At 37.5% G+C, this 23,989-nt stretch overlaps 1 protein-coding gene and 1 long non-coding RNA gene across 7 annotated transcripts in view; one reads left to right on the forward strand and one right to left on the reverse strand.

Moving 5' to 3' along the window:
* Positions 1-23,989, reverse strand: part of NTN4 (netrin 4) — a 130,206-nt gene that overhangs the window by 49,940 nt on the left and 56,277 nt on the right. For all 5 annotated transcript variants that reach the window (XM_070789557.1, XM_019961111.2, XM_019961109.2 and 2 more), the window contains 2 exons: positions 5,641-5,767; positions 2,551-2,739 (listed from right to left, as the gene is read on the reverse strand). In XM_070789557.1, the coding sequence (XP_070645658.1) occupies positions 2,551-2,739; positions 5,641-5,767 (316 nt within the window). The remainder of the gene's footprint in view (positions 1-2,550; positions 2,740-5,640; positions 5,768-23,989) is intronic.
* Positions 1-23,989, forward strand: part of LOC139183150 (uncharacterized) — a 107,651-nt gene that overhangs the window by 31,431 nt on the left and 52,231 nt on the right. For both annotated transcript variants that reach the window (XR_011566644.1, XR_011566645.1), the window contains exon 2: positions 13,526-13,597. This is a non-coding gene — a long non-coding RNA (uncharacterized lncRNA). The remainder of the gene's footprint in view (positions 1-13,525; positions 13,598-23,989) is intronic.

Raw genomic sequence — 23,989 nt, forward strand, 5'->3', positions numbered from 1 at the left:
CACAATGTTGTACAGCAATTATCCTCCAAATAAAATAAAAAAATTAAAGTCTGAATACAGAAATAGCATTTAGAATCAAATCGCATACTGGCCAGAGAAGCTCAGAGGGCTCAAACATACCTTGTACACACCAGGACTGGAGACCCCACAGAGACTGAGACAGAACTGTGTTTGGGTGTCTCCAGAGGAGGTACAGGTCAGAAATGGATTGCTTCAGGGGCAGGGGCTCTGGGTGCACTAGACCTGGGTATGACATAAGCCCTTTGGGAGGAGGCTGCCATTAACCCACCATAGAGTCGCTAGATCTTACACACGACTGGGGAAACAGACACTCAAAGGGCACAAACAGAATCTTGTATGTACCAGGACCCAGGAGAAAGGAGCAGTGACCCCACAAGAGACTAACCCAGACTTGCCCATAAGTGTCCAGGAGTCTCTGGTGGAGGCGTGGGTCGGCGGTGGCCTGCTGCAGGATTGGGGACACTGAGTATAGCAGTGCGTGCATGGGACCTTTTCATTACCTCCACCATAGTTTGGCCTCAGGTCAAATAATACCAACAAAGGTCCGTCTAGTCAAGGCTATGGTTTTTCCAGTTGTCATGTGTGGATGTGAGAGTTGGACTGTAAAGAAAGCTGAGCACTGATGTTTTTGAACTGTGGTGTTGGAAAAGACTCTTGAGAGTCCCTTGGACTGCAAGGAGATCCAACCAGTCCATCCTAAAGCAAATCAGTCCTGAATATTCACTGGAAGGACTGATGCTAAAGCTGAAACTCCAATACTTTGACCACCTGATGTGAAGAACTGACTCATTTGAAAAGACCCTGATGCTGGGAAAGATTGAAGGCGGGACGAGAAAGTGACAACAGAGGATGAGATGGTTGGATGGCATCACCGACTCAAGGAACATGAATTTCAGTAAATTCCAGGAGTTGGTGAGGGACAGGGAAGCCTGGCATGCTGCAGTCCATGGGGTCTCAAAGAGTCGGACATGACTGAGTGACTGAACTGAACTGAACTGAGTACAGAAAAAAAACAGGAGTAAAACAATTCTTGGAGAAATATTGTGACGTAAATCAAAATTTGGGGCTTAGTGTTGAAAGTGAGCTGTTCCACATTCTATCTTCAACAATATAAGAGAAAAAGCCTGTTAACAAGCCCACTCATATTTCATGTAAATACCTCCTGCCTTATGTCAAAACTGTTTTTTCAAGAGCAACAGAATTTTTCCTTTAAATTAAAAACAAACTCAAGATTTTAAATGATTGTTTCCCATTGTATTGTTCCTTTCCTGTCTCTGTTTTTTGACCTAACGTAGAGTCCTTAGTGGGAAAAGGAAGGGCATGATCATTCATCTCCATTAACAGTCGTGAGTGGTTTCTGTGATCTAATCATCTGAGTCAAGAGACATGTAAATGCTCATGTAGTTAGAGGAACTATTCATCCACACTGGACTTTTACTTAAGCTCTGTCTACATCCTTCATAGTCATGTTTCAGAGAATGTCTCATTAACTGGGCAGATCTTTGAGAATTATACTCTTTCTTTGGAAAAAAACCTCTTATTGGATTTATGCCAACAAAAAGCAGAACCCATTCTTTAATAGTTTAGTATTTGGAGGGAATGTAAGGAATTACTGTTATGTTCTAAATTCATTTATGATACCATGGTACCTTACAGCAGAGTCAACCAGATTGCATTCACAGTGGAACCAAAATCTGTCATTTTTCAGATGTTCAAGTTCACTGCAGACATGAAAACAAGAATGACCCAAGTGCAGATAACCACTCTTTATTTCATCAGTTTGAGTCCATTATTGTCTGTGTCCTACTCATATATTTGGTCTTAAGAAAATTTGAGCACTGCAGAATTAATGCTTTTGAACTGTAGTGGTGGAGAAGCCTCTTGAGAGTCCCTTGGACTGCAAGGAGATCTAACTAGTCAATTCTAAAGACAATCAACCCTGAATATTCATTGGAAGGACTGATGCTGAAGCTGAAACTCCAATACTTTGGCCACCTAGTGAGAAGAGCTGACTCATTGGAAAAGACCCTGATGCTGGGAAAGATTGAAGGCAGGAGAAGGGGATGACAGAGGATGAGATAGTTGGATGGCATCACCAACTTGATGGACAGAAGTTTGAGCAAGCTCTGGGAGTTGGTGATGGACAGGGAAACCTGGCATGCGGCAGTTCATGGGGTTGCAAAGAGTTGGACATGACTGACAGACTGAACTGAGCTGAAGATAATCTTAAATATATCTTCCTTTTGATCATTCTTTTTTCCCTGTTATTAGTCATCTTGTTTTCCAAAATATGGTGCTATAGGAGACAATTTTATTTCATGGAGAGTGAGTAAGGAGATTGTTTTTATGACTATTGTACTGTGCCCACCTGACAATTTTTACCCCTTATCAATGAAGTTAACTGAAGTGTATGAGTGGATTGTCTGAGAATTTCATGACCTCTTTCCCTTGGGTGAGCAAATGAAGGATGCAGTGTCATCTCTTTTGTAAGAATCAAACTTTTCCCCCCATAACCATGAGTTCACTTACATTTGCAAGCATCTGGGGCAGAGAAAGGTCTTCGGAGGTCCCAGTAGAAGCCTGGCTTACATCGCTGGCAGTGTTGACCTTCTGTGTTGTGCTGACAGTCATTGCAGACGCCGCCACTACGATTCCCTGATGCCTCCCACACATTAATGTCAAAGTGACAGGCGTCAGCATGTCCATTGCACTTGCAGGCTGGGGGAAAGAAGAATCAGAGGAAAACAAAGAATTAAAAATAAAATGACAGTTTCTCTAGTATTCAGTTACAAGTAGGGCAAATTGACTGCTAAATTTTTTTAAAAATTAGTTTTTTCAGATTCATAAGTAGAAAACAGACTTGTGGTTGCCAAGAGGGTGCGAGGATGGGGAAAGAATAGAGTAGGAGTTTGGGGTTAGCAGATGCAAACTATTACATATAGAATGGATAAACAATGAGGTTCTACTGTAATAGCACAGGGAACTACATTCAATAAACTGTGATAAACCATAATAGAAAAGAATATGGAAAAAAGAATACATGTGTGGTGTGTGTGTGTGTGTGTGTGTGTGTGTGTGTGTGTGTGAAGTTGCTTCAGTCGTGTCCGACTCTTTCGTCCCTTAAAGACTGTAGCCCGCCAGGTTCCTCTGCCCATGGGATTCCCCAAGTAAGAATACCAGGATGGGTTGCCATTCCCTCCTCCAGGGGATCTAACTGACACAGGGATCGAACCTGTGTCTCTTATGCACTGGCAGGCGAGTTCTTTACCACTAATGCCACCTGGGAAGCCTTATGTATGTAAAATTGAACCACTCTGCAGAAATTAACACAACATTGTAAATCAATTGTACTTCATTTTTTTTTAATTTAGTTTTTTGAATAGTATACATTTTCACAATACAGGAGTCAAAACAGTGTAAGCAGGTTTATATATTAAGAACTCTAGTCTCCCCATCCCTATTCACCCTGTTTCCTCTGGCCCTCAGTAGTTTCTTTCCTTTCTTCCTTCCTTCTCTTTCATCCTTCTCTCCCTCCCACCTTCCTTCAAACCTAGAAGGAAACCTCTGGTGCACAGGGGTTAGTAACTTGGCAGATAGATTGATTTGCCTTTCATGAAGTACTGTTCTTCAGTTATTGTACTGGTGAGTATGAGGTGGTCTCCTAAAGAGGCCTTAATTTTCTTATGGGAGAGGCTTGCAAGTTTCTTATGTAACAGATTCTCAAAGTCATTTCTAAGATTATAGTAAGTAGCACCAAGTGACAAGTCTCTGTGTTCTATATGTATTTAGACATGCAGCTGGTTTCTGTGGAAAGGGTCATAATGGCACTCTAGGAATTCGGAAGAAATTCTTTAGATTCTCTTGATTGATTTAGAATAAGGATCTGAACTTTTTCCTGGAGGTCAGCTGTATTTGAAAATGTTTTTGCTATTGTTTTTCATTGTTTCCTTGATGTGTTATGATATTTTGACCAGATTCATAGTCTTTAAAAAGCATACTATAAGATAATTTAAGATTTATGCTTAGAGGAAATCCTGTACATTTCCGTGAAACTAAAATAAATCAGTTATGATTCCAAACTACCTATGGGAAGAGACTTCCCACAATTTTACCCACTGTATTTGCCTTTAAATCCTAGTAAAGTTGAAGTTTGTTAGTGTAAACATTGTTATGGGCACGTGCATTTCTCGGTGCCTGTATATTTCCATTTCATGTGTGCTTCATTTTTAATTGCAAAGAAAAAAATGGTTCACATTCCCATATTTTTTACTCTTCTATCTAATCTCAAACCTCAAACCCAAAGTCAGCCATGACAGTGTTAGTCTCATTCTTGATGAACTGGCATAGTTTCAAATCTAATTTGTTTTTAAAAGTATAAGTGAAGAGACAGGCATTATGGTATTCTAGAAAAAAGTATTTAATTTGGAGTCTGAAAACTAGGGATCAAGTCCTGACTCTATCATTTACTAACTTTGGCAAGATACTTAAAATTTTATTGGACCTCAGTTTACTGATCTCTAATATGGGATTAGGAGAAGGCGATGGCACCCCACTCCAGTACTCTTGCCTGGAAAATCCCATGGATGGAGGAGCCCTGTAGGCTGCAGTCCATGGGGTCGCTCAGAGTTGGACATGACTGAGTGACTTCACTTTCACTTTTCACCTTCATGCATTGGAGAAGGAAATGGCAACCCACTCCAGTATTCTTGCCTGGAGAATCCCAGGGACAGGGGAGCCTGGTGGGCTGCTGTCTATGGGGTCGCACAGAGTCAGACACGACTGAAGCGACTTAGCAGCAGCAGCAGCAATATGGGATTAACACCACCTACTTTATAGGATTGTTTTGAGAACTGAATTCAAGATACCTATTTTCATTATTATAATTCAGTATCTGTGAACTCTAAACCTCAGTTGCTCTGTGTCTGGCCATGTTTTTATTATGTCAAACTCTCAAGAAGGGTGCTCAGGTTCAACATAGAGTCCCAGCAAATAAGCAACACATTTTTGGCAAAATAGTCATACCAGCGACTTTGCAAGCAGTAATTGTTTCCTGAGCACTGAAGAATTGATGCTTTTGAACTGTGGTGTTGGAGAAGACTCTTGAGAGTCCCTTGGACTGCAAGGAGATCCAACCAGTCCATTCTGAAGGAGATCAGCCCTGGGATTTCTTTGGAAGGAATGATGCTGAAGCTGAAACTCCAGTACTTTGGCCACCTCATGTGAAGAGTTGACTCATTGGAAAAGACTCTGATGCTGGGAGGGATTGGGGGCAGGAGGAGAAGGGGACGACAGAGGATGAGATGGCTGGATGGTATCACTGACTCGATGGACATGAGTCTGAGTGAATTCTGGGAGTTGGTGATGGACAGGGAGGCCTGGCCTGCTGCGATTCATGGGGTCGCAAAGAGTCAGACACGACTGAGTGACTGAACTGAACTGAACTGAACTGAATTGTTTCCAATGGCTGAAGTCACAGTGGGCAGTGATATGGGCTATGTTTGTGTAGGTTAGCATCTGTAACCTACCACTTAATATTGTGTTTCTCAAGACAACAAACGAGAAGTCTACAGATGTTTACTTAACAAAGAAGACTTCTGAGTCTGTGGACTTGGTACTTACTTCTGCACTCATTTGGAGACCCTGTTTTTCCATCAGCTGCCTCCCAGGGGCGGTCGTTATATAAAGGTGCACAGTGTTGGCAGTGGGTGCCTGCTGTGTTGTGCTTACATATACACTTTCCATGGACCTGCAAAGAAAAGTAAGAGCTAAGAGCACAAACAACGCTAGGAAAGAACATTCTTCCCACAAGCTCATCTCGTTCATTGGCTTTAGCCATATGACATTCATTCACTTGAAGATATTAATCATCAAGATGAGAGATCCTTTCTTTGGTTTGTCTTTGCTGTTAATTCAAAAAACTACAAAATATATATTTTCTTGACAGCAGGATACATGACCCAAATAAGCAATTCTGAGATAATTGCTAGGCATTTACTTAAATTTTTAATACTTCAAATTTTTTTTTATTCTTTACACAAAAGTGATACGTCTTCAATACAGAAAATGTAGACCTTTCCATGTCATTAAATGTTTTTGTACAACACCCATTTAATGATTTCCTTGTACAATATACAGTTTATTTGACCAATCACCTATTTTTGGTTATTTAGGTTTTCATATATTTTTATACAGTATATTTTAATTCTATAATTAATATCCTTGTAGCTATTGTGTACATCTTCATTTATTTGGAATGTGTTTTCTAGAAGTAAAGTCAAACAGTCATCATCTGTATATTTTTAAGGCTTTGAAGACATTTTGTCATAATACTGGGCATTTTCTTTTAATCCCATAATTCAGAGTAGCTGAGGGTTTTAAAAATAGTATTTCTCACAAGGAAAAATATTTTAGTGGAATTGTTGCAGGAAGGGGGACCCCTTCCAGGGCCCGAAACTGGGCTCTTGTCTAACACTCGGAAAAGAATTGTCCAAGGAGACACATGTGCTGACAAAACAAGAGATTTTATTGAGAAAGGGCACTCGGGTGGAGAGCAGTAGGGTAAGGGAACCCAGGAGAACAGCTCTGCCACATGGCTTTTATGGTGATAGTTTATGGGGTTTTATGGGTTTTATGGGTTTTTATATGGTTTTATTGGGTTTTATGGTGATGGGATTAGTTTCCAGATTGTCTTTAGCCAATCATTCTGACTCAAGAGTCCTTCTTGGTGGTGCACGCCTTGTTCAGCCAAAATGGATGCCAGAGAGAAGGATTCTGGGAGGTGGTCGGACCTGTGGTGTCTCCTTTTGACCTTTCCCGAACTCTTCTGGTTGGTGGAGGCTTATTAGTTCTCTGTTCTTTACCAGGACCTCCTGTCGTAAAACAACTTATGCAAATGGTTACTATGGTGCCTGGCCAGGGTGGAAGGTTTCAATCAGTGTGCTGCCCCTAACAGAATTATTTGGGATCTGAGCATTTTATGAGAATTTTAATATTTTGTATTATCTCATCAATAACTTCTAAAAATTAGTATTTGGGATCATCTGGAATACTTCCTAATAACTAAGTTTGCCATGAATTCCAGTACCACAATGAATTTATTGACACATGATATCATGACTGTACAAACGAACGTTTTTTGAAGTAGCTCAGAGACAGAGTCCCAAACTTGGATCTATGAAGTATTGTTTGTTTTTTCTTGAGAAACAGTATAAAAAATAAATCAATGCAGAGGTAATAAGTTATATCAACCATTTATAATTATTTAATGAATACCTACTAGAGAAAGTTGCTATATTAGGCAATGTTTGATACACAAAGCGTTACAAAACATGATTTCTGTCTTTAAGCAAAGTACAATGTAGCTGGATAAAAAAGATTTACATAAAAAAATTATGCATAAACAAGACAATAAATAAATACCTAAGAAAGAAAATTATGTTGGAGTTCAAAAGATGCAGAAATCACAGTAGATTAACAGTGACTGAGGACTTTATGAGACAGACGGGCGTTGAAGTTGGGCAGTATTTCTGACAGGCAGAAGGGAAGAGACTTTCCAGGAAGAGGAAACAAAATTAACCAAGCTGTGGTTCTGGGAGGTTACAGAAAATCTATGAACAAAGTTTATTTCAATATATCTGAAATATTCTGACTGCGATGATAAAGGAACTACTAAAAATGAGACAGACTGGCCAGAAATAAAATTAATCTTAGGGTTCAACAAATGTGGAAATAGCTACAACCAATACATTGAGGTATTACTGCTTGACCTAACTTAACACTTGAGAAAGTTGCGTTGTCTACCCAAAGTCTCCTTTCTCTTTTCATTCTCTTGGAATATATTTCTTTGGTTCCACTGGTAGAGGCGCTCTGGGAATAGCATATGCATTATCCAAGTGTGTTATGTGACTACTGTGGACCTTTATGTACACATAAAATTCAAGTGCAGGAATTATTCAGGGCTTGGAGGTCCACAGGCTACTTGTGAATGAATCACATGATACCTAAGAGCCATCTTGCTAAATTTAGTTTCTATGTATTATAAACAAAGGTTTTTGTGCTTAATGAAAATGAACTATAGCTGTCCTTTTAGTTCTTAGGGATTAGCTAGGATATAGATTTTTTAAATGGTAGAATTGACTCAGAGTGCAATATGTTACAAAAATTTTTGTTGATTTTCTTTATAGAAACTCAGCTAATATTATAGATTCAATGTATTGGTTTTGTTCTTGGAATGCCCAAGCATGAGATGAATTATAGTTACCTTTTTTCTTGGGCTTTTCTTTGTGAAAAGACTTGTTTATACAACAAAGCTAGGACTTGTTTATACATAAAGTCCCATGGAGTTGTTAGGAGTTTACTATACATAACTATTCACACATCCAGCTAAGAGCTAAAGACAACTTTGCACTTAAATTTGGAGAGCTGCAGGAATTCAATGTTCACTACTCTATAAGAATGAGGTGTTTTCATCCTAGCTCCTGAATATCTAATTTTTCATATATTCTGGTAGAAATGTTCTAGTCCAACTGCTTTTTATTAAATCTTTTAAATTCAACATTCTTATCATCATGAAAAAAAAAATTCTATCAAATAACTCCTACAAGGTAAGATTCTTTTTCTTAATTGAAATATAGTTGATTTACAATGTTGTATTACTTTCTGCTATACAGCAAAGTAGTTCAGTTATGCATATTCATATTCTTTTCCATTATGATTTATCACAGGACCATGAATATAGTGCCCAGTGCTATAAAGTAGCTTGCTGTTTATCCACCCTGTATATAATAGCTCGTATCTGCTAGCCCCAAACTCTCACTCCTTCCCTCCCCCACACCCCCATGGCATCCCAAGTGTGTTCTCTCTATGAGTCTGTTTCTGTTTCATACATAAGTTCATTTACGTCATATTTTTTTAACTAAAAATTTTTTACTGGAGTATAGTTGATTTACAACATTGTGTTCCAGGTATACAGCAAAATGAATCAGTTATATATAGGTGTGTGTATATATATATATCCAGCATATATATATATATATATACCTCCAGCACTGCAAGCGGATTCTGCTGCAAATTATTGCTATTTTTCTTTAGAGAAACTAAACTATCATTATAAGTCAGTTTATCAGGTTTGGTCTTGGAATGCCCAAGGGCTGTATGTAATTTCACCCAACTCTGGTTAGTCCTGGTCCACAAATTCCAGAACTCAGGAGACCAAAGACACTTAGGGAACCTCATCAAACATTCACGTGCATCACAAGATGATGTGGACCGGTCAGTTCCCTCTGGAGTAAGGATCTCAGAGCACTTCCTTGCACCCACATGCAAGGATTGGGATGAACCTCCCGGGGTCTGAAAGATGCCAGCCCAGCAAATATTTCTGCACACAGAAAAAGTCAAGGAACTGTCATTTTGAGAATTACTAAAAATAGTTGTAAATCATTACCTAGACCATTTGAAACAAGAAATCCTTTCTCAGCGATACAACTGTTACTGTTCAAGCTTGAAAGATCACCCACTATTTGATGCTTGTGAAAAATGTGCAAGTGAAACTAGGTCTTCACTGGGGAAAAAAAAAACAGAAAAAGGAAACTTTAGTAACAAGTTAAACAAAGCTCTTGTTTGGTACACAAACATAAACTAGATAAAGAGCAGGAAAATGGGATTATGTATTTAAGGCTTAGTTGAAAAAGAGAGGTGTCTGGCTGTGTAACTGGGAAATGAGAATTCATCTTTAACAACAAATCTACAACCCTAATTATACAAGAGTTATACCTTGGCATTTTTGATAGTCTATGAATTTCATAAACCCCTCCATTATACTGAGAGTACATTTCTCCATTGATGTCAAAAGTTTCTTACTATATCCCATACAGGGAGGGAATCATACAAACTTTGAATAAGAAATTTAAGGGATTACTAGAACAGCTTGCTCATGAATACCTGTCTACTTTGGTGACAAATATGATATATTAGAGGTAAATAGACACAGAAGAGAAAATACTGCTCCTTCATATGTAAGGCTCTAAGAATCTATGTGGGAACAAAATGAGGAAATTATTATCTTTCAAATTTGTCATTGTAAGATAACCCATCTTGCTTAGAAAAGCTCATTTTTAATTGTTCTTTGGGGGCAGAAGGCCCTCTAGTAGTCAGCAAACATAGACTTGAAGAAATTGTCCATGGCAGGAGGTTGTGAGAATCTGGCCATTGGCAATGTTAAGCATAAGGGTTGGACAATCGCTTATCAAGATAGTGTAGAATATTTAAACATTAAATGGAAGATTGGCTTTGACAACTTTTAAGGTCCTTTTAGTCTTAAGGTGATCAGTCCTGGGTGTTCTTTGGAAGGAATGATTCTAAAGCTGAAACTCCAGTACTTTGGCCACCGCATGCGAAGAGTTGACTCATTGGAAAAGACTCTGATGCTGGGAGGGGTTGGGGACAGGAGGAAAAGGGGATGACAGAGGATGAGATGGCTGGATGGCATCACCGACTCAATGGATGTAAGTTTGAGTGAACTCCGGGAGTTGGTGATGGACAGGGAGGCCTGGCATGCTGCAATTCATGGGGTCGCAAAGAGTCGGACATGACTGAGTGACTGAACTGAACTGAACTGAGTCTTGCTGCTGCTGCTGCTAAGTCGCTTCAGTCATTTCTGACTCTGTGTGACCCCATAGACAGCAGCCCATCAGGCTCTGCCGTCCCTGGGATTCTCCAGGCAAGAACACTGGAGTGGGTTGCCATTTCCTTCTCCAATGCATGAAAGTGAAAAGTCAAAGTGAAGTTGCTCATTCATGTCCAACTCTTAGCGACCCCATGGACTGCAGCCTACCAGGCTCCTCCATCCATGGGATTTTCTAGGCAAGAGTACTGGAGTGGCTTGAGGTTCTATGATTCTAAGGCCTGCCTCTGTGTATTGTGAATACTGCCTGGTTGAAGGCAACTACCCATAATCCTTTCTAAGCTACCAAATAAGCCTTAAATGTCATATGGCAGGTCCTATTACCATTTCACCAAGAGTGTTTCCAAATAATGTGAAAGTCAAATAAGGGAGAGTTAGGAGAATATCTCTCCTTTTTAGCAGGCACTACCTGATGTGGCAGAAATGAAAAAGTAAATGTTAATAGTCTCTGAAGATGGATTTGCATATGTCGATAATGACTATACCAAAACTAAAATAAGTTTCATTCTTTCTGATTTTTCTCTTACTGTTTTCCTCCTTCTGTACTGCATTTTCCCCATTGCTTATGAGAAAAGTAATCAGACTGTCATTCTAGCACCTGCCTTCCAAATAAAGGTATATTTTATCATCCACAGACATTCATTATAATGGAAATACCAAAGCAAATAATAAATATGGTTAAAGCTTTGGAAGACTCAAATTAACTGAATTCTTTTATCAATGTCTGATAAAATTTGCTTCCCAGCTGCTCTCCAAGAAAGAAAGAACCAACTATTGTTCAAGTCCTACTACAATTTATAATGAAAGTTAGTGGGAAAAAAAAGATTTTACAGCCAAGTATTCAGAAATTCTTCAATTTCATCAATTGGGTACTTTCCTTGGGCTCCTGTGCCATTATTGTTTTTATATACATGATTTTATTTTCTTTCTTTACCATTCAACTTTGAATTTCAATGGAAAATGAATATCCTTTCATACCATCATTGGAACTTTAAAAAATGTTTGTGAAAAGAGAACACAAACAGTGCCCATTCTATGATCCTAAGAAAATTGCCCACTTAAAGGCAGCTATGGCAATTCACAGACCTTCATTTAGCGCTGATAAATGATTTACAAAAGTGGAACAGTGCTTTGCAGCAACTTTAGAAAAGATGTAAAGGCAAAAAAACTGATTTAATTTCTAAAGAGATAGTATGTCCCTTTTAGAGAAAAGGATTAGCTTCCAAATGAATGAACTTCTTATGTATGAAAAGAGATAAATTCTAACAATGGGCTAGCCTGTTAGAACCTGCTCCTCTTAAGCAGGACAAAAACAGTCACCACAATGCTACAGCACAAACCCTTGACTAGAAAGCATTGTGAGGAAAACATGTCTTTTCATTAACAAATAAAATCTTTCTCTACCTCTATTAAAGGTATGCATATTTCAATTTAACAGAAGTGGGAGTTCTATGGTGAACATGTAGCACAATAATTGAGTTTGGTAAAAGGAGGCTTGAAACATAGTGTTAGAATGGAGTAAAATGAAGACTGAATATTTCAAACCCTTGCCCAATAATATATATATTGCAGGATTGTAAGCAGTGGAAAAGCTCTACAATCTATTCTTTGGTCTATACTTGAACACTAGAGAAAACAGGTCTTGTAAGAAAGCATGAGCAATAAAATAGGTATAGAGCAGAAACAATTATGATTAAAGAATGAAAATCAGCCACAGGAGACTTCTCTCTTCCCAGTCAGCCTGTTGCCTGAAATTCTTCCTATCAGAACTCATTCCTTTAGGCCCTGAATATCGTTTTAGGTTCAAGAGCTCCCTACAAAAAGGGACTTAAGCTCAGAAACCGAAAATCCTTAAATTATTAGCAGCAAACATATCAGCAGGGATTATAACCATCTGTTCTCAATTTTAGAACTGTACTCAGAGTTGCCTAAAGAAGGAAGTAGCTTTCTGGTGGAGGGAAAGGGAATGTCTAAAGAGAGGGAAGGAGCCAAAGATAAACTGTCCCTACTGCACTAAGGTGCCAAGTAACTGGCTGACAAACCTGGAAAAAATGCACGGGGCCAATGCAAATTTCATAACAAAACTGCATTTAAGTACACTGTATGGTAATCATGTGTTTATATACATCTCTCTGATAGATTGTAAGCTCTTGCAGGGAAGAAACTATGGCTTAAATTTCTTTGAATCCTTATTAACTGGCATATAATAGGTTTTCAATTGATATGTGTTAATTTTTTTCATTCAGCCAATATATATTCAATGGAACATGGAGAACCTTAGTTATTGAGTTTAAGTCCATTTTCAAAACTTCCCAAGAAGAAAGGGTGCTAATTATTCATTTGAAGTGGGAATGGGGTACTTTTGTTTGTCACCAAGCAGGATTTGGGACAGAACAGGGTTGAAAGATATTTAGCTTTGTCCAGAGCACTTTTGGACAAGTCACACTGGTAAATATGATGCTATGTAGAGAGTTACTGTAAGCCTAAGGCATAAGGTTAATCAGGGAGGGAAATGAGAATAAAGATGAAGATGATGATGATAAATAATCAAAATAATAGTAGTAGTTAATATTGATTAGCACTTACTATGTACCAGGTGCTGTTCTAGGCACTGTATAAATATTAATTCATTGGATTTACACAAGAACCCATAGTATTTTAGTTGCTAAATCGTGTCCAACTCTTGCAAGCCCATGGACTATAGCCCTCCAGGATCCTCTGTCTGTGGGATTTCCCAGGCAAGAATACTGGAGTGGGTTGCCATTTCCTTCTCCAGGGGATCTTCCCAACCCAGAGACTGAACCCAGGTCTCCTATATTACAGGCAGCCTCCTGCATTGCATGTGGATTCTTTACCAACTGTGCCACCAGGGAAGCCCCATAAGAACCCTATAAGGTAGGTATAACTATTGCTGTCATTTTACAAATTAGAAAACTGAAGCTTAAGTAATTTACCCAAGAATTCTATAGCAGTCTGACTCCAGAGTCACCATCCTAACCCTTAAATGACCCTGGGGAGTAGGATTTTTGAGAGATCTACTTTGGCCAAATATCTTCAGTGTGTTACTTAAATAATATTGATGTTTCAAACCAATTTGTCTGTCCTTGAAGAGTTCCTCAGGATGAAGGTTGGTATGGACTCAAAGTGAGTCATTTCAAGGGTATTCTGTTCTTGAATGGATTATTTGTCCTCTTCCTCTGAGAAGCCTAGCAGTTTTGGCAATGGGTGAATATAGGAAGATTGGCCCCATTTCCCACGCCTGGCATCAATAAGTTCAGGGCATGTAGGAGTAGAGAATATTTTTAGATTCTTATTGGTGCAATGTAAAATCTATCTGTACCTTGGAAATTCTGATGCCTCCTAGGGGCATTTGTGGGCCACTGCAGGTGTTAACAAGTCTTAGAAGTAAAAGTCAATCAGTCCTGTCCAACTCTTTGTGACTCCATGGGCTATAGTCCATGGAATTCTCCAGGCCAGAATTCTGGAGTGGGTAGCCTTTCCCTTCTCCAGGAGATCTTCCCAACCCAGAGATTGAACCCAGGTCTCCCACATTGCAGGCGGATTCTTTACTAGCTGAGCTACAAGGGAAGCCCAAGAATACAGGAGTGGGTAGCCTATCCCTTCTCCAGGGGATATTCCCGACCCAGGAATCGAACCTAGGGTCTCCTGCATTACAGGCAGATTCTTTACTGCCTTAACTTAGAAACTCCCCTGAATAAATTTGCAAATGGAGATAACAGGAAAGTATGTAAATACATTCTAATTAAAGATTTGCTCTTTGTGAATAGCCTCCCTTTTGTTATCTGTTCTCCCTAATTGATATGATCTGGTAAGGATAGATAGTAATACTGTGTAATGTGATGGCTTTTACAGTTAGTTTTAATTTATAAGAATGGTAAGTCAAACATTGTACATAACCTAATGATTCAAGTCAAAGTTAAGATTCAGGCTGTTGGCTTATTTCCATTTTTTTAATGTACAAAACTTTGTATGCCCCAAAGCTTTGATTTGTATATCTAAATGGCAGTTTTTCTGTGCCATTGTGCATGCTATTTATCAGAAGAAATCAGTAGCTGAGGTACTATTCGGAAGCATGAATTCACATACACAGAATTTCCAAATGCTACTAGATCTATGTATTCCCAACTGTGGACATTAATTTTAAGATTTCTTAAAGATGTATTTCAGTAGACCTTTGTTTTGTAGTATGACAGCTAGAACTGAGAACTAACTAAAATCAAGTTCTGTGGTTTATCTTCCAACATACCACATGGCCCTTGCTGAGAAATTAGATGATTGGTCAAAACAAAGCAAAACATACAAAATCAAACCTTCCAAACCCAGTATCTGCAGAAAAAAAGGCAGAAACTTCTCCAGGACAGAGAAAAGCTTTTTGGACCTTCCAAATCAAGTTCAAAATACTTTTGAGTTAAAAAATGTTAATAAAGTAACCTATTTTAAAAGCCAAGTGAAATATTTTAAAATATTCCCATTGTTTTAAAATGTACTATTAGCTCAACTGTGTTTTGTTAAGTGAGCACTTTAGTTTAAATTTGGGGTTCTTCAGTAAATTTTAGGTACAATTTCCTCTTAGCTTTCAGAGTGATGATTTCCTAGAATAAAGAAAATCTCTCTTTGTGAGTCCAGGGATAAGGACTACTTTTATTTATAACCATGGGCAGGATCAATGCAGGATCTTTTGGAAAACCACGTTATCAGAATACTTTTCTTTGCATTTTTCTCTAATTAACAAATAATATTCTTTCTATTGGATAAAATTGTGATAAACTTTGAAATGCACCCACCCCCCATAAAGAGAGACTAAGTGTTCTGGCTAACATACTTTTCTAGATTATATCTGCTTTTTTTTCTTTTTAATTGAAGTATAGTTGCTTTACAATGTTGTATTCATTTCAGGTGTACACCAAAGTGATTCAATTATATATAAATATATATATATATATTCTTTTTCAAATTATTTTCCATTATAGGTTATTACAAGATATTAGATATAGTTCCCTGTGCTATATAGGAGGTTCTTGTTGTTTATCTGTTTTATATATAGAATTTGTATCTGTTAGCCCAAAACTCCTAATCTATCCCTCCTCTACTTTTCCTTTGGTAACTATAACTCATATGTCTGTGAGTCTGTTTCTGTTTTGTAATAAGTTCTTTTGTATCTTTTTTTATATTCCACATATAAGCAATATTATATTGTATTTGTCTTTTTCTGACTTATTTCACTTAGTATGATAATCTCTAGGTCCATCCATGTTGCTGCAAATGGCATCATTTTATTCTTTTTTATGAGTAATCAGATCAGATCAGATCAGTCGCTCAGTCGTGTCTGACTCTTTGCCACCCCATGAATCGCAGCACGCCAGGCCTCCCTGTCCATCACCAACTCCCAGAGTTCACTCAGACTCACATCCATCAAGTCAGTGATGCCATCCAGCCATCTCATCCTCTGTCGTCCCCTTCTCTTCCTGCCCCCAATCCCTCCCAGCATCAGAGTTTTTTCCAATGAGTCAATGTTTCGCATGAAGTGGCCAAAGGACTGGAGTTTCAGCTTTAGCATCATTCCTTCCAAAGAAATCCCAGGGCTGATCTCCTTCAGAATGCACTGGCTGGATCTCCTTGCAGTCCAAGGGACTCTCAAGAGTCTTCTCCAACACCACAGTTCAAAAGCATCAATTCTTCAGCACTCAGCCTTCTTCACAGTCCAACTCTCACATCCATACATGACCACAGGAAAATCCATAGCCTTGACTAGACGAACCTTTGTTGGCAAAGTAATGTCTCTGCTTTTGAATATGCTATCTAGGTTGGTCATAACTTTCCTTCCAAGGAGTAAGCGTCTTTTAATTTCATGGCTGCAGTGACCATCTGCAGTGATTTTGGAGCCCAGAAAAATAAAGTCTGACACTGTTCCCACTGTTTCCCCATCTATTTCCCATGAAGTGATGGGACCAGATGCCATGATCTTCATTTTCTGAATGTTGAGCTTTAAGCCAACTTTTTCACTCTCCACTTTCACTCTCATCAAGAGGCTGTTTAGTTCCTCTTCACTTTCTGCCATAAGGGTGGTGTTATCTGCATATCTGAGGTTATTGATATTTCTCCCAGCAATCTTGATTCCAGCTTGTGTTTCTTCCAGTCCAGCATTTCTCATGATGTACTCTGCATATAAGTTAAATAAGCAGGGTGACAATATACAGCCTTGACGAACTCCTTTTCCTATTTGGAACCAGTCTGTTGTTCCATGTCCAGTTCTAATTGTTGCTTCCTGACCTGCATACAAATTTCTCAAGAGGCAGGTCAGGTGGTCTGGTATGCCCATCTTTTTCAGAATTTTCCACAGTTTATTGTGATCCACACAGTCAGAGGCTTTGGCATAGTCAATAAAGCAGAAATAGATGTTTTTCTGGAACTGTCTTGCTTTTTCCATGATCCAGCAGATGTTGGCAATTTGATCTCTGGTTCCTCTGCCTTTTCTAAAACCAGCTTGAACATCAGGAATTTCACGGTTCACATATTGCTGAAGCCTGGCTTGGAGAATTTTGAGCATTACTTTACCAGCATGTGAGATGAGTGCAATTGTGTGGTAGTTTGAGCATTCTTTGGCATTGACTGAGTAATATTCCATTGCATATGTATATTTATATATACATATACACACCACATCTTCTTTATCCATTCATCTGTTGATGGACATTTAGATTGCTTCCATCTCTTGACTGTTGTAAATACTGCAGCTATGAATACTGGGGTGCATGTATCTTTTTGAATTAGAGTTTTCATCTTTTTTGGATATATGCCCAGAAGTGGGATTACTGGTTCATATGGTAAGTATATCTTTAGTTTTTTAATGAACCTCCATACAGTTTTCTATAGTAGCTGCACCAATTTACATTCCCACCAACAGTGTAGGAGGGTTCCCATTTCTCCACATCCTCTCCAGCATTTATTGTAGACATTTTAATGATGGCCATTCTAACTGCTGTGAGGTAATACCTCATTGCGGTTTGATTTGCATTCTCTAATAATTACTGATGCTGAACATCTTTTCACGTGCCTGTTGGCCATCTGTATGTTTCTTTGGAGAAATGTCTACTTAGGTCTTCTGTCCATATCTGCATTTTATTATCACTGAACTATTTCACAACTCCATAAGCTGTAGAAAATTAACGATAATGCAAATAGTTCTTCTCCACAGAAATGCAAGTCAGTTGTGTCTGACAGTGCAGTTGAACAATTCTTATCATATTGACCTGTTTTGCACCTCTTTGTAAATCTATTTATTTGCCAATGTATGTGTGGTTTTTTAAATTTTTCTTTGAAGCAGTAGTAAGGTCTTACTGTCCCCTTATTAATTACTGAGTTAAATAAAATTGTTGACATGTATTTATTTTATATCTGTGTGAATCATGACTTTACTCTTTAAAAGAATATCCTTAAATATTGCCATTTCTTATCCTCCACATGTTACCTAAAGTTCTTCCATGTAGACTACTTAAGAGTATACTTCTAAAAGTGGAATTTCAACATGCTATATGTAGTTAAATGGGTTTTGAATGTCTCATATCTTTACAAGATTAATTCTACTAGCTTTGTTTTTTTCCGTTTCATCAGGCACTTCATCTCTCCTGTGGAAACTGTAATAAATATTTCAGCCATAAAAGTGTAAATAGCATTAAACTAAAAACTATGATGCCTAGGAGGCTTATGAAGATTACATTTAGATAAAATCAAACTATTACCAATTTAGGTGATTTTTTTTCTATCCTTACTTCATTACATAGAACCATCTCTTATTTGCTTTTCGTTTTCAATGAGCTTTACGTATTATTTCTGACTACAGGGTTTTAAAAATGATGTCTGTCCAAACAGACTTACTTATTTGGATAAATCCTACAAATGAATACTTAGGTTACATGCATAATCTGGTTTCAGATTTGCATGTGTACAATGGAAATAAAGCAAGGCACTCTGATTTTAAGACATTTATTTTGGTGTATCTATGGAATTACCTCAAAATGTCAAGTTAGCTCCTTTTCTACAGTTACAATTTCTTCAAGGTACAGAGCAAGAGAAGACTGACAAATACCATTAGATTCTTGCTGCCGTTCTTGTTTATAGGCAGACTTTGATTTTACTTAAAGACTATATATGAAACTATCTTAGTATACAGATTCGACATGTGAAATCTGTTTCAAGCCAGATTGCTACCTGGTTACTGTGTTGAGTTACTGAAACAGTTGCTACATAGCCATGTGATCCACTTCATCTCTGTTCTTCATTTGATCTCAGTTAAGTCTTGTTTTCATAAGTTAACTTTGCACTTATCTTTTTATATTTAAGCTTTTCCAGGGTCACAAGGCAAGCCAGTGGCAAAACAGGGAACAAAACTCCCAAGAGAATCCAAAAATATTAGAGGCTTCCATCTTGGAACAGTGATGTCATCAGGAAGATTTTTTTTTTTTCCTTCCCACAAACACCTAAAATAACTTCTTAGGATAAACTTTCTTGAGGGGTAAAAAGGATAATTTCAAATTTTTATCTAGTTAATTTGAATAATTTTAGAAAGAAAGAGCGAAAGTGGAGTTAACAGTATATAACTTCTATGCTGTTAAAACTATTAACACAACAATTGTCAGACAAGAACCTGAGAAATTAAGTGAAGGGAAATACTAGAACTCATTTTGTGAGCAACTTATCTGTCAAGCAGCATTTGACACAAGAATGAAGGAAGGTCTTGTGGGGTTTTGTTCAGTGTCTTTTAGGATTTAGATGGGTTTTTATAATTAGTAGAAGACCAGGTAAATTCTATTAGAAATGCTGTGGGGGATTATTAAGTACTTTTCACTTGCTCAATGTGTTCACATAGCTTCTGGTTATTTTAAAGAAAATTCCTTGTCGCAGACTATTTTGCATTCTCTTACAATTTTAATTCATTCTACTTCACATTTCTCACTGTTTTTCCTCTTTTCTTGACAGTTCTGTTTAACTGTCACTCAGTATTCTATACAGTGCAGAGGGTGTTACAAAAGTTGACTTGTTTAAGATAAATGAGCCCCTGATTGTCGTACAAGAAGCCAATTGCTAGGGCATGTTTTCTTCCATAGTTTTTTTTTTTTTTTTTTCGTTAAATTAATTCATTCAGATGCTTCTTTTCACATAGGAAAATTGCTTGTTTCTAGGTGAACCATGTAAAACATAGTCTTCATTACTGAATATGTTCATGTGAATGATCAAGGTGGAAATACTGATATATTAAAACTTATGCTTATTGGATAACTCTATCAGAATGTCATTACCAAATCTGTGGTCATTTGTACACATCCAGAAACAACAACTGCAGCTACTGAAAGAACTGGTTTGCCTCAATACCCATCCATCCAAAGCTAGTGCTTTTTAAAACAGTCCCAGCTAATGACTGGGACTTGAAAAGAAATATATTCATTTTGTAAAGTTCCTTTATAACCAGCCATAGGTTGGTTTGTTTTTCAGCTTTTGATTTTTTCCTACTGAGATTATATTCACACAGCATAAAATGTATCATTTTAACTATTTTAAAGTATACAATTCAGTAGTTTCTAGTATATCCAAAAAAAATTATGCAGTCATTGCCATTATCTCATTCCAAGGCATTCCCATTACTCCAAAAAGAAAATCTGTGTCCATTAAGCAGTTACTGCCCATTCCTCCCTAAGCTCCAACTCCTAGCAACCACTAACCTACTTTGTCTTTATGGATTTGTCTCTCCTGGACATTTCATATAAAAGGAATAATACAGTACGGGGCCTTTTGTGTCTGGCTTCTCTCACTCAGCTAATGTTTTCAAGGTTCATTCTTGTTGTAGCATGTATCAGTACTGCATTCCTTTTTATGGTTGGATAATACTCTGTTGTATGGATATACCACATTTTGTTTATTCATTCATCAGTTGATAAACACTGGGTTGTTTCCACCTTTTGGCAAGAATAAAGCAACTATGAATATTCAGGTACAAGGTTTTGTGTAGACATTTGTTTTCCATTCACTTGGGCAGATACTAAAGAGTAGAACTGCTGGGTCATAAAATAATTCTGTTAAACTATTTGAGGACCTGCCAGACAGCAGCAGCACCATTTTACATTCCTACCAGCAGGGTGTGAGGGTTCCAATTTCTCTGCATCCTCATCAAAACTTGTTATTATTTGTGTTTTTCATTATAGTCATTCTAATAGATGTGAAGAAGTATTTCATTGTAGTTTTGATTTGCATTTTCCTAATGACTAAGAATTTCAAACATCTTTTCATGGGCTTATTAGGCATTTTCATATCTTCTTTGGAAAAAATACCTGTTTAAACCTTTGCCCATTTTTAAATTGGGTTCTTTTCTTAGCATTATGTGGATAAATATGACATAAAGAGAATAAACTTTGGAATTAGATACATGGGGTTTCCAATCCCTGCTCTCAGTAACCTTGGATAAATTCCTTAATAACAAGCCAGAGTGTCCTACCTATAAATAGTACTGGCTCCATGTATTTGAGAATTAAAAGAGAAAATGCGTGTAGATGTGTGACACAATCAATCAAGAGCAGTCATTATTATTGATTTTTAACATTATCTGAAATAAATCCCTTATTTTTAAAATGCTATTGATTAATTCATTCATATATTAACTGGTGATATTTTGAACCCACTATGTGTTTGATATTTTGATTATTCCATCATCTGCCTTTAAAGAATCAGAGAGTTTAGCAGATAGGAAAAGCTGAATATGTACGCAAATGATACAGTGAGGTAAATATTTTAATTGCGAGAGGTACAGGGAACTCTTGGAGGTCTGAGGAATGACTGGGGCTTTGTGTCTAGGCCACTAATAACCTATTTGTTTGAAAAAATAGGTTGTAATTCTTTACTTCACATGTTAGTGAAGTTAAGTGCCAAAACAGAACCCACAGAGTGAAATTCCCTTTTTATTAACTATGAGAACTGGCAAATGAGAATTAGCGGCTAAATATACTACAATTATGATCTTTAGCCCTTATTCAGAATAATGGAAATACTAGGATCCCATGTTTTCTTTAATCTTAATGCCTACTCAGGCCTTATGGGGGAAACAATGAAACCAATGCCCTTCAGGAATTCTGAGAGCTGACTGAGCCAGCTAAATTACATGCCTGGTACTAATGCCCTTAGAGATGCAAAAATAGAAGGCCAAGGACACTTGGTCATTGTTTACTTTTATAAATTTAATAACTGTATCTATAAAATATTTACTAGTGGAAAAATAATCATTTTTCCATTTCCACATATATTGTAGTTTTTGAAACTACAATATATTGTAGTTTTTGAAGCCATAATTTTCTCTGCTTTTTCTATCTAGATAGCTAGAGCAAAGAGTTTTAAAGATACCAAAATTTCATCTTATTAAGAATTAACTAATACTATACTGTTTCTATGGAGAAGGCAATGGCACCCCACTCCAGTACTCTTGTCTGGAAAATCCCATGGACGGAGGAGCCTGGAAGGCTGCAGTCCATGGAGTCGCTGAGGGTCGGATATGATTGAGCGACCTCACTTTCACTTTTCACTTTCATGCATTGGAGAAGGAAATGGCAACCCACTCCAGTGTTCTTGCCTGGAGAATCCCAGGGATGGGGGAGCGTGGTGGGCTGCCGTCTATGGGGTCACACAGAGTCGGACACAACTGAAGTGACTTAGCAGCATACTGTTTCTATACCCCCACATGTGTACTATTTCATTCCATTAAATATTTACATTGCTAAGATATAATATGACTGTAGTTCCAGTTATAGTATTAAGGTTTTGAATGCTAAGACTTAGACACTTTGCTGTTCTCACTATTTGAAATGACTCTGAAGTTTCTCCACCTTGTGGAATAATTATTATATATATTATATCATATATTGTATATATTCATATATTATATATTCATATATTATATATATGAATATATATATACATATACATACACACACGTGTGTATGTGTGTGTATTTTAACTTTGTATGTTTGGTCACTAAAATTCACCTCATAAGAGGGAACAGGACTTAAATTACAACTTATCTTCCACTGAATGTAATTGTTTTAAGACAAATTGAAGTACATTTCCAGCTCTTACAAAATTGGCAAGACACAAGTGAAATACCACAGAGATACGAGACCTGGGGTTGTGAACCAGAAGTCAGATATCTGTAACTTCAGCTTCTTTCCATGTAGCTTCACCCTCCACTCACTCCATTATACTAACAATTGAACAGGGAGACTAGGCTTTCCAGACACACAGATCTGATCTAGGCTTCCAACTATCTATGAGATGGACCTTCCAAATGCTACAGCACTGAAAAGGAATTAGTCTTAAGAAAATTTGCAAAGTGATATGTTAAACTCATTTTTGTACCTTTACAATACTCAAAATTTGACCTAAATATACATGTGATTCATTTTCTTCAAAGCATATTCATGAAAAGTTGAATGTACAAAATATAGTATTTGGAGAATCAACCTTATTTTCCTATTGGCTTGTATTTTATTTTCAGAGATGTCAGCTCTCACACTAACATCTTAGCTTTCCAGTATTTTTATCCTTTAACCTCTCTGTTAAGCAGTCCAAAGCCCATAAACAAATACTTAAATGTTCTGGGGAACCTTTGAAAGGAACTTCACAGGGAATTGCTTTCCTGAGTGCAAAAATTATTTTGTAACACTTCTAGTTCTTAAGTCTTCTGGTTTCCTAATCGTCAAATAAAAAGAGTAATCTTAGGCAACGTTTGCCATTAAAATAGAGTATGTCTTACTGTTTAGAGGGAAAATAAGGCTAGATTCATTTGCAGTCTTATGGTCAAAACACCAACAATTTCCAACCATGAACATATTTTCCTGACTTGTCCTGCTACTAGGAAACACAAGGTAGGAATGAAGTATAAAGAACATTCTGTACACCTTCTATTATTGTATCTGTAGTTACTCATTGCCAAGGGACTACTGGCAAAGCTATACCATACTAACATAGGAACACTGAAATAAGAACATTAAGATTTTGAAATGAGTTGAGAATAGTCTCACACTAACTGTGTCAAGTTGGCAGTTTCTATTTTGTTAATTTTAGGAACAACATTGTGTCCCCGTTGGTGATAGGATTACCCATTCCTCCATGTGACGCATCAAGGGTGTGAGGTTGCTGCTGCCTTTCATTAGCTGTGAAAATGATTTAGGGCTGGAGATGGAAGTAAAGAATGGTAGGTCCAGAAATCCCTCTTTCTAGTAAAACCAA

Source organism: Bos indicus, chromosome 5, assembly GCF_029378745.1.
Source record: "Bos indicus isolate NIAB-ARS_2022 breed Sahiwal x Tharparkar chromosome 5, NIAB-ARS_B.indTharparkar_mat_pri_1.0, whole genome shotgun sequence".
NCBI lineage: Eukaryota > Metazoa > Chordata > Mammalia > Artiodactyla > Bovidae > Bos > Bos indicus.